General features: G+C 41.0%; 1 protein-coding gene across 7 annotated transcripts in view; it reads right to left on the bottom strand.

The window, feature by feature from the left end:
• CDH4 (cadherin 4) overlaps positions 1-12,077 on the bottom strand; it is a 670,220-nt gene that overhangs the window by 156,651 nt on the left and 501,492 nt on the right. For all 7 annotated transcript variants that reach the window (XM_038166209.2, XM_038166207.2, XM_038166208.2 and 4 more), the window contains one exon: positions 7,250-7,426. In XM_038166209.2, coding sequence (XP_038022137.1) covers positions 7,250-7,426 — 177 coding nt within the window. The remainder of the gene's footprint in view (positions 1-7,249; positions 7,427-12,077) is intronic.

Below are 12,077 nucleotides of genomic sequence, written 5' to 3'. Positions count from 1 at the left end.
TATAAACTGTTTTTTTTTTTTTTTTTTTTTTTTTTTTTTTTTAAGTAGCAGTTGGTGTTATGGTCACCAATAGCTATTAGTGTGGCCCTCTCTGCTGTACCGTGAAGATTCTGAATGACTGCAAAACAGATTAAAACATCATATGTGAGGTCAGACCAAAGGTCTGTTATCAGGCTACCCTTTCTGTTTCACTGACTGTACCCCAAATTTTCACTGTCTTTCACTCTTCATAACATCTTAGTTTTCACGCTTTCAATATTAGTAGTTACATGTTGCCTTTGCTTTTTAGGAATGTATGTAAGCACCTATCTGACCAGGATCTGTACCATTAGGTGACCACACATATACATGGCTGTAAGTTTTAAGACACAAAGTACCAAACACAACCTCTGATCCTGTAACAATGGCACCTGAACAATCAACCAAAAACGTATCATCCTAGGATTTCACTTAAGTTTTATCAATGAATTTTGATGCTTCTGAAATTTTATGCTGATGCTTCCTGATCTGAATGGGAGCAGAGTCTCATTGCTGCCAAAGGTGTTAGAGAACCTCAGGTTAAAAATTTGTACTTTTATTTTTTTTATTTTTTTTATTATTATTTTTAAAGCCATTGGGACTATATTTCATGGAAAATTTATCACTTCCAAATTGCATGGCATTTTAGGATTTGGTTTTATTTTATGATTTAGTGGGTCTTTTTCCTGCTTACATTACTTTTCCCAAAGCGTTTTGGTAAATGGCAAAATCTCAGGGGAAGTTTTTTAAGCTGTATTGGGCAATGGGAGTTCCTTGATATTTGTCCGCAAAGTGTCAATCACCTTAAAACCCCAACCTCATTTTCAACAGTTCTCCATGAGTAAGTAACAAGACTGGGCTGGCAAAATAGAATTCTTCAGTAACATACCAACATATTCAGAACCACAAGGCACCGAATTCCCCCTCAGTCTGGATCTGAATGCATAAATAAATAAGGCTCTTGCATTTCTTTCTGCTAGAAGATTGTATTATTCCATTCTGCAATTATGGAAAAATGCAGAGCACAGGCAAGATTTACTGTCTGAGTTTTTACTGCAAGACTTATGTCAGTAGAAAGGCATTTGTGCTCTTGGGAATCAAAGTGAGATTCACCCATTTGTGGCAGGTGTTTTAAGCACTCAGCCTAACAATCTACCCACGCATGGCACTACAGCAATTCAACGACTAAATTAAATCTCTGAATATTAAATTAATGATGGAAATCTAAAATATTAATATATTCTAATTGAATATTCTGCGATAAATTATCTGGGCATTCTCAGCAATTTGATTTTACTTTCATTTCTTAAGGAACTTTCAGCTGCATAAATACAGCTATTAAAGCAATTCAAAAAGGGAACATTTTCTGCTCAGACAAGAGAACTCTAAACACAAAGAATCTAAAAATTTCTTTCATATGATTGATTAAATCATAGAGCCCAAGACAGCTGAATCATTAAATGACTGCTTTCCTTCAGTCCCTCTGGCTTTAGCAAGGACAATATAAATTCCCCATGGGTCTGAATACAAGGAAATACAATATGTATAATTACAGTATAGGCTTGAATGCTGTTGTAAGAGAATTTCAAATGGAGCATTTATGCTGTAGCTGCACTTTTCAATCCATAATGCTGTGTGTGCGCATGCATGTAATGCCCATAAAGCACTGGGCATCTGCTTTCTTCGACCTAGATTCCCAAATGGAATACGCTGGTGTAGCCCCACCAGCTTTGGCAGAGATGCCTGAATTCACATCAGGATCTGGCTTGCAATTTCTGTGAAATGATGGGAGAGTTAAGGGTGACATCCAGTCTTCATATGCCAGCAAGAATACAAACAAAGGAATGTAGTTTGAAGAATGTATATAGTGTGGTATGTATTTAGGAACCTGCTTTAAACTGCCTGCTTATAAAAAAATTTCAAATGGAGGTGTCAAGAGTACATTTTTCTTTCCCCATTCATCCAAAGTGTGCAGATTCCTGCTTTGAATGCACACTCCAAAAGGACAGGTTCATACCAGAGCTGGGACTGTGGCAACACCTGACCGTGCTTATTGAAACATTTTCCTGCTAATCTTTCTCCGTTTGGTTTCAAGCTGGTTTGTGTCACGAAATCACAGCCAAGGGCTGTTGCCATCTACCATCCTTCAAAGAAATCTGTGGCTCTACAGAGCAACACCATGTGCATGATGGCCCATCTCCTCTCCACCTTCTTGGCTTGCTCCTTTTCATCTCTCTCTGGCTGCCGCAATAGAGACCAAAGCACCTAATTTTCAAATTTTGGCCGATAATGCTCATAGTGGTACCAAAGATGACATGTACTGAGAGCCAGAATCATATTTTTTTGTTGTTGTTGTTTGTGGCTAATAAGGCAAAAGAAACACCTGTTCCCACAAAGAATAAGGAAGATCTAGGCCTATTTGTAATCAAGGCTGTCTGTGTCTCTCTCAGGAGAAGTGAGGTCTGACATCCTTGGGGAAGCATTTGCGAGGCCTTTTCTCAACAAACCTTCTCTCACCACAGACAGATGCCATCTGTCTTGCAGCTGGGAGTTAATGGATTCTGAACTGCCAATTTCACAGCAGTAAGCAACGTCATTGATAGAGGAGGCATGAGGGATTTCCTACAATAAAACTATTTAAAAACAGCACAAAGGTGCTTGCTGAAATACCTGTGGATGAGCAAGGGAAATGGCAGTATTGAGGGCTGACAGTCCATGACAGTGGGGATTTTCTCAGTATACCTTACATGCACGTCCAGCAGTGGGATTTTAGACTTTTGGAGAACTGTCTCACTACAACTATGTATTGAATTAGGACAGGCTACAGCACCCAAATAGTCTGCAGAGCTCAAGACTCTGTTATCAAGTCTTTTCATATTAAATATCTGATTTCACCATATAGCTTAACGTGTGCTAAACCCATCCACAAAAACCTTGGGGTTCTCCAGCATGCTGAAAAGAGCTCTCTGCTCCATTAACATGCATCATGCTGCATGAAACCCAACCAATCAATTGCAACTCTGCTAAGAAGCAAGGCGAGAGTCTTCAGGTATATTATATTCTGCCAACTTTCCAAACCACTTCAGGACTTTCTGATTAAATTTACATAAAATGCATCCTTCCCTCTTATTCCCTGTTATACACATTAGATTATTTATAGTATTCTTGTGTCTGAGATTACCAGCGTTCAGATATGAGGGAGCATGCTGTGCCTGTAGCACGCAATCAAGGCAGTTTGTAAGGGCACTGAGATCCCGTCTTGGTCATCCGCAATGGATTTTCTTGCCAGCGTAATGAGAACAAACAAGTTGTTTATTGTAAGAGATCTCACAGGCAAAATTCACCTGTTTCAGTTCCAGATTTGACACAGGCAAGTTGGGAAAATTAGGGTCACTGCAGATCAAGATGGAGACAGGCAGCTCATAAGAGCTCTAGAAAGAACCTAGAGATGAAGCTGGAAGTTTGGAGCATTCCTAAGGGTGTATACAGTTGCAGTGGTTGATACAAGAGCCTGTTATCTAAGCTTGCCACCACTAAAAGCTGCTGTCTTTTAAATGAATGTTTTTCATACAGCCCAGTGAGACTGGCTAAGACTTCAGCATCTAAAACCATCAGAATATTTCCATCAGAGACTGATGGAAATCAGAGACTGGACCCAAAACTGAGGTAACTTTTTGAAGTTAAAAAAAAGATGAAATACAGGATAAGCTAATAGATGATTAGATAATAGATAATTAAGAATTAGCTACGCATGTAGCTAAAAAGCATGAATCAGTGAGAAACTAGAGGGTACTCTGCAAAGAAGCAACTATTTAATATGCTATCTTGGTTGATCAGTGTGCCTGCATGAGTCATTTGCTTGGGGAAGGATAGGGATTTCATATTGTTTTTGTATTTTTAATAGGCTTTTTTATGGACCTCATAGTTTTAATAATGAGAGTACCTGACAATTAGTGATGAAATTATCCTCACTACAGTAAAATATTTCACAGCGTGTAAAATATTATTCCTAATACAAAGGTGGAAATGAAGCACAAGGAAATTAAAACCAAGAATTTCATAAATGTTTGCAAAATAAATATGCATATACCGATAAAATTTAATAACTTTCTTCAGCTTGAACAGAAAACCAAAATTTGAAAAACACTGATACCAATAAAAAAATTATACCTTATACATAAGATGTTTATTTACAATCTCCGAAGAATTGGTCTTGTATTTGTATTTATAGGTAGATTTTTTTCAGCCACTGAAACTCATCAGAAATTCCTACTTTTTTTACATACTGTTTTTCTTAAACACATTTTCTAGTTAGTGTGGTTGATGCATATGAACAGACACGGATGTTCCTTTGAAAGAAAAAACCCTGTAATTAACAGAGGGTTTTTTTGGCAGGAATAATGTTGTGACTTCTTCCTTTTTTCATTTTTTTAAAAGTTTTTCATTTAACGTATTTTATCAGAATGAAATGCTTTAATGAGCACAGAATTACAGTTGATCCCAGCTGAACCAGATAGGGCTGCATTTTGAGGTGTGTGACTCCCATCAAGCTACGTTCACCTTTGCTATAATTTAAACTTCATTCAGGCACAGCCTTGCTAAAAATACTGACAAGTAACTAATCAACTTCCATAAAATGGAATTTTTACCTTCACAATAGGAAGCAGGAGTGGGAGGGAACCAAAAAGATTTGCCTATGCATTTCAAATTAGTCTGACCTATAAAAACGCAACCAGCAAGTGGTACAATGAAAATGTACCTCTGGTAGGCCTTTTTTTTTTTTTTTTTTTTAGTATTCAGATTTTTCATGCCATCCCTTCCTTTCCTTCCATGTAAGCAGAACCAAAGATATGATAATGGAAGGACTGGTTTCCATTAGTTATACCTCTAAAATGGAAATACAAGCAGGGCTCTCTGGAGCACAAAAAGTCCAGTGCCCAGGAACTGGCATTAAGTTTGAACACTTTATAAAAACTAGCAGAGAAAACTGTGACAGACTTCTTTCCATACAAATGAGATTTGTGCTGTAACTTCACATGTGCACTTCTAGCTCCAGTTTGTGAGCAGATGGACACAAAAATATTCAGCGCCCAGTGAGCAAAAGCATGGGAAATCAGATCAAAACTGTTACCTAGATCTAGGAGACAGCAGAATGCTCCAGGGCAATCTGAAGATTATGTGGATGGAAATAACCAGATAGTGCTGGTCTTTGAAGATGTCGATTTGTCCTGTTCTGGATAATTAAAGAGCAAAGCCTAACAGAGAAAGCTGTAACTCCTGCTAGGAATCACCCAAGCTTCATATTCAGGGGCCAGCAAGTAGGCCAGTTGCTGCAGATGAGCAGAAACTTGACCCAAGCCCGAAACATCAGGGGTTCTCATGCTTAATCAAGTTACACCATTTATACAAAACTATGATATTCCCTGTCATTACAATACTTTCTGCATGTCAGGAGAAAAGGAAAGCAGCACTTTATAAAAAAAATTCTCACTTTCCTACCCTATTTTTTATTTTTATTTTTTCAGTATTTTCTTTAGCATCTGTATTTAAAAACCACAATGGAATGTATTTTCTTGACAATCTGGGAGCCCAGTGTTTCCAACAGTGAGGTTGTCTTTCCAAGGTTACCTTTCCAAGGTTACCAGTAGTATAAGTGATGAATATAAATTCTCCTGTACCTATATAAAATTTAACATTTGCCACTTCCATTAATACTGGTGTATTGTATTCCCGAGGCCTCATGTTTTATCTCCAGACTGTAAGAATAAAAACTGCCACAGAGATTTCAGTCCTTATAAATCAATAAATTTTCCATGGCACAGTGGTGTCAAGTTGTCCTCGCTGTCTAGTCAAACCCAAAAGAAATCAGCAGGGAGTGGGCCAGGGCATAAGATCATTTTGCAAGTAGCCCACTTATTTTTCACAGAAATTCAGGAATTATTCTAAACTATTAATCTGATTTATGGAAATATTTTGACACATTCAGTAATCTTCCTCTTCAGACATTTCTCCAACTTGCTAGGCCAAAACATTAGCAGGTCACTCCTCACCCAGCACTGAAGAACATACAGTGACTCCTTGGCAGACTCCTTTTTCTAGGACACACACAAAAACATTTGCCACCTGGTACTTTTTTTTTTTTTTTTTTCCAGTTATTACTATTCCTTGTAACATCTCCCTAATTACACAAAGAAATGTCACCAACAATTCAAGTGTACCTAATACTCAGTGAAATGAGCACCTGTACCTTCAGTCATTACAAGAGTCACTGCAAAGTTCACTTGGACTTCTAAAAGACTCAGCCAGCTCCTTGTGTGCTGCTCCCAGACATTGGTTGTGCATAACAGTTTGAGCTAATTCATGTGAAATGGATAATGATAACAACTCATTTGAATCCAGGCACTGTTTCAAGACGACTAGGTGAAGTTCCTGATGCCAACTGCACACCACTGTCACTCAAAATAAGTTCTGAAATTTTATAATTGTCACCATTTTCTTCAAAGGGAAGAGCTGAAACATCCTGCCAGAGAATTCTTTTCTTACAGTCAATCTTTCTACTGCTCCAAAAAATACAACCAGCGCCCGTAAGAGGAATAGCAATGTGTAATTGTATTTTGCTAACACTTATCAATAGCAATAATATATCAACCAAATGTGTCTGTCAAGGCTTCTTTCCCCTTCTTTTTCTTTTCCTGTCATCCAATAAACCATCACAGAAAACCACATGGGCAAACTTGATCTCAGTGATCATCCTTGTAAAGAAAGAAACCAGCAACATGCAGAGGATGAGGGATCCATCTGCGGCGGCAGGCAGCCAAACTCCTTGAGCCCCGCCACGCATCTGCACTGCGACTCGGTGCAGGAAGGGAAGGATGCAGCACCCCCTCAGTGCTGGGTGTCACCAAGCCCAGCTTTACACCTGCAGCCGTTTTCTGGATGAGAGCGCGGGCAAAGTGCCATCTTGGCATCAATGCCGGCGTCTCCTGGGGGACTGGCTGGAAGGAGGCGATTAGGCTGCTGTTCAGCTGGGGGAGGGAAAACTGGGACAATTCACTTCAGAAAAGCAGTGCTTCAGCAGTGTGCAAAAGGCAACTTTTCCTGCGCAAGGAAGGAAGAACAGAGAGCCCCTACTTCAAATCAGCCTTCCCATGCCACGAGCTTGGACTGCACCTATGACTTCACTAGACCCATGGCAAAATTACCATTTTTTCCATCTCTTATTTTGCCTTACCCGAACCAGCTGCTGCGGAAAGGGGCCTCTCGAATTTTCTGGCACGTTGATCGGTGGGATGACCCAATCTCGCTTTTGCCGCCGGAGGCCATTAGCGCTCTGATGCTGGCGCCATGGGAGGAGGGTGTCACTTTGCTGCTGTGCCAGCTCCCCGGGTATGCTCTTCCTTCCCTTTGGCTGTTTAGGAAGCAAGAAAACAAACCCAGTTAGTTTTTTCCTCGCTTCTTAGGACCTCTCCCAACAGCAGCGCTTCCCTGTGTGCAAATGGTCACATGTAACTGTGAAAATTATTGTTATTAACATGATATATTTCTGCATCACAAAGACACAATATGCTTTACTGGCAACTCTGCTGCCACTTCATTTTCACAGATATATGGAGCTGTCACTCTCAAATCAAGATGCCTCCCAGAATATATCGTCTTCATTACACCAGCTGCAGGGAGCTTTAGCAGCACTTTGGGGTAAAGACGTTTCTGCAAATTTCTAATAAATGCAACCTACCAGAACACAGTAAAAAAGAAGAAAATTCCTTTAATGCCTATGTCATGGGTTCAGGTTTTACATTACAAAGTTACCCTGCTCCTTGGCATTAACAGGGTTACAACAACCTGTGGTCTGTGGTTCTGCAGATGTATCCTGCCAAACCAAACAAATCATGACCAGAGGGAGAGTCAGCTCCACGGCTACAAAGGTGAATTAGTTCAACTTCTTAGTACTTCATGAGAAATGACCTTTTTATAAGAGCTGGCTTTTGAATACAAATCCCGAATACATATTTTTCTTTGTAGCCTGGGAAGTGTAATATATCTCAGTCAGTAAGAAATTTTCATTATTTGGAATGCTTTTGAGTCATTCTTTGTGATTTTTTTTTTAAACTTCTGATTCTGCCCATGGCAACCTTTGGTGTTGTTCACATTAAAATCCTGCAGCATAGAAATGGAAATGGTGGAACCATGTTTTAGACTTCAAGAGCCTGGTACAATGTTAGAAGATTTTGCTCTACAGAACAAAGAATCAACAAAATGCAGATTTGGAAATCTAGGCCCTTCAGAAGTTACTGAGTCCTGATGTTTAAATACTCTGTGGCCTTCTAAGATTCCAGGAGTTACTGAAAAGTCCAAAGAAAAGGATAAATAACAAAGACAAGCTTGTTGAAAGCAATTTCATGGTTCCATATGACCTGCACTACCAGAAGAAAATATTTAAACTTTCAGAGATCAGAAAGATTGGAATCCAAATTCTCTCGATTTGAGGTAAGATCCAGTGGGAATACAAATCTTTGAAAGTTAAAATTTTCAGCTATTTTTACTCAGAAAATTCAATCTATCCAAAACTCAATGCCTCATGTTAGGTGAGGTGGTAAGAGCATGGCCACCTCCTCCAGCCACTGCTGCCCAGCATCACCCCTGTTGGGCGCTGCGGCCCAGCCGGGTGCCCTGGGGTCTCTGCCCACGTCGGGGGATGTGGCTGCTACATTCCCCTTGTAGGTTCAGGTGGTAGCCAAGCTGAGCACGTATCCCAGAGACACACAGACACACAGAGAGAAAAAGGTCACTGACACAACTGGCCACTGACTTGACCAGGGCAACCTTTGAGAGCACTTACACACAGGGCTCACATAAAACACAGACAGCCGAGACCCCTTCCTGCTCTCTGGCTGGTAGGGACTGAAGTTCACTGGTGCAGGCACACACAGTGTTCTCCAGCTTCTCCAGCACATTCACAGATTCCTCAAGCACCAGCACAGCCCCTCTGTCAGCCCAGAAACCCTACCTGGATGCTGGTCCCCTTACCCACCTCCCAGATCTCCTCCTCCCCAGCTGGTCCGGCCTGAAGTTTGCTGCACACATACAGCACCAGCACCAGCACTCACACTTGTCCCTCATGCACACCACATTCACACATCCACCAGATGTACAGCATGGACCCCCCTGCCCACCAAATACCCCAGCCTGGACCCAATGCCCTGCTATTCACCAGCTGGTCCAGCTTAGGATTTGCTAGAAAATATATGCGCACCATCTTGGGGAAGATATGGACATTTGCATGGCCAGCAGCTGGCACCAGGCACATGGGTTGTGGCCTGTGGCCCCATTCTGGCTGCCAGTGTGGAGCCCATGCTCACTTCAGTCACGTCAGTCCCCCCAGCAGCTGGTTTGGGAGCACACACTGCTCCCACTCCAGGGGCTGGGGGCAGAAGGCCCCAGCTCGCTCTAGTAGCTGATGCTTGGCCCCACTCACTCCAGTAGCTGGCACCACAAGTGGGGGACCTGCACTTGGCTCCCATCGCTGCCTCTTCCTCCTCATCCCTTGCTGCCTTGGAAAAGGTCATTAGTCCTTTAGGGTATTGTTAAAAGAGCAGACACTTTCCCTCTGTAAACCCTTAAACCCCAAACCTGAGAACACCATTAGGAATAAACAGGAAAGGTGTTTGGGAGACTCTTACAATTTTAAGCTACAGTAACTTTGAGTTTTACTCCAAAGGTGCAAACTAAAACATCCCACACACATTTGCAAGCAGTTATTTATAGGCACTGAGTTCAGTGAGACTCGTGGCTTTGGAGTTTATAGTTTGATGTAAATCCATCCACTAACACATTTCAATTCCTGATCTGGAAGTGGAATGAAGCAGGCAGTCACCTGAAAACTAAACAGTATATGCATCTCAGCGGTGGTTCCCAAACTGTGTGAACCTTCTGGATGCTGAAAGTTGGACATCGCAGCAAGGAGGCCATTCTCACAGCTTGATTGTGGCCCTGATTGGTGTTACCTGTGGAGTGCGAACATCTACTGGCTGCAACTATTGGAAGCATTTGTGCAAAAATGCATCTATTTTTACTGCAAACCTTAAAAATGAGCCAGTTCGAACAGAGCAGAGTTTTCACAGAAGAGACAAAATGCAGTCTTTTTCAGTCACGCGCATAGCCACATTTCTCAAATCCTGTCTCATGCTAATTCATGCCACCGAGGTGACTGGTGTTTTGTGTTTGCTTGAATGCTGTTTTATACACCTTCAACAAGCATCGTCACTAAGCTGCTGCAAGATCACTACAGTACTGCTCAATATTTAGATGTTGTTCTAAAAATATTCACTTAAGTGTGTAATGAACAAAGAAAGAGCACCACGCTACAACAGCAGGAGACTTTTTTGGGATATTCAGGAAATTGATAGGTACTGTTGAACTCATTCTTCCTATGGGATGCAATATGTGACTTCCGATAGAGTTTTCATCTAAAAGGGGCTTTATCACCAGAAAGATATCTTTTCTGAACACAGATGAAAACAATGTTATCTCAAGAAGATACTCAGAAATGAATGTCAACATGAAATAGGACTACCAGACAAGAGCTACAGAAAAGTAGATATACACCCCCCCCCCCTTTTTTTTTTTTAATTGGTTTGTGATTCCCAAATGGGATTCCTTTGAGAGCAGGTATTTGGATCAGTTTATATAATTGGCAAGTGAGCGTGGGGACAGATTATGAAAGGATGGTCAAATAATTTGTGCTCTGCTGAGTTTACACAGTGGAATGAGTCTGAACTAAAGACAGACTTGAGAATTAACATGAATCCCAAAGCTCTGCGTATACTGAAATAATTAGTGTCAGCTCAGCAAGGCAGTACCAGCCTTTTTAGTCTTTATGAAATATTTGCTGGCAGGTGACTAGACAGTGACTAGCTTGCTTGTCACTCTTGATGATGTTTTCCTACATTAGAATAAATCATCAACATGACTCTGAATTTGGTATGTAGAATTTCAAAAGCATCTTGCAACAACAATTTTTTTTTAAACAACAGTTCTTTTTTATCTTCATTTGTTGACGATGCATTCTCATGACCTTAATTTCTCTGGTGTTGTTTAAATACGTTGTACATGTTTTCTGCTGTTTAAAAGCTGTGAGACAAATGCAGTAACAAAGTCTGGTGAGTACAAATGCCAGAACTATTCAGATCTCTAACTGAAACATCCAAGAGCATCTCTGGAATAACAGCAACAACTAACCACAAGCCCCGGAAAACTCTCCTGTACTTTTGAGTTTTCAGGGATCTAAAGTTCAACTCAAAACCAGAATATGACACCAAATTAAATTAATTATAAAATACAGCTTCAAATTCCGTTTTTGCTGAATAACAGTTTTCACTGAGATAACAACTGCTCCTTCTCTCATTGCCTTACTGGCCATATGCTTTCCAGAATCTCAGGCAGAGATCTTTGAAAGATAAAATATTCCTCTACCTTTTGTAGTGTCATCAGAACACAATCTGTCCACAGTCCTTATCGCTATCAAATCAAACATATCTGATGCTGCTGCTTTAGGGTGGTTTCTCTCCTGTTGCCTTTGTGAGGTGCTTTCACCCTGTTATGCATGAAGAAACAATGACAGGCATTTGCAGCAAGATAGAGAGAAGTCCATGAATTCCCAAAACTCCACCTAGTGTCTTAATTATTGGGTTACATGAATTATGATATCCTCCAATTCACTCTGCACTCACAGCCTCAGAAAGACCATTTTATGTGCTAGGGTCTGCTCCCACCGTGCTGAGTTCAGCATCAGAGCAGACAGCAGCAGCACCAAAGAGATGCTCTGCACCATCGATGCAGGCTGAGACTGAGCTTGTGTCCAGCTGCAAGAGGTTCTACTACAGCACAGCATTGTCCATCCCTCCTCCATATGCCCCAGCTGCATCCCCAGAGCAGGAATAGAAGCTAAAGCTGTACCCTGATGTGATATTCAGGCAATTCCTAAATATCGCAAGTCAGGCAGGCGGGGCAGGAGGCCGTCGTGGCTGACCAGGAACATTCTTATGGAGATTAGGCGGAAA

Source organism: Anas platyrhynchos, chromosome 21, assembly GCF_047663525.1.
Source record: "Anas platyrhynchos isolate ZD024472 breed Pekin duck chromosome 21, IASCAAS_PekinDuck_T2T, whole genome shotgun sequence".
Taxonomy (NCBI): domain Eukaryota; kingdom Metazoa; phylum Chordata; class Aves; order Anseriformes; family Anatidae; genus Anas; species Anas platyrhynchos.
The sequence above is the reverse complement of the archived record's forward strand: the minus strand, read 5'-3'. Positions and strand labels throughout refer to the sequence as shown.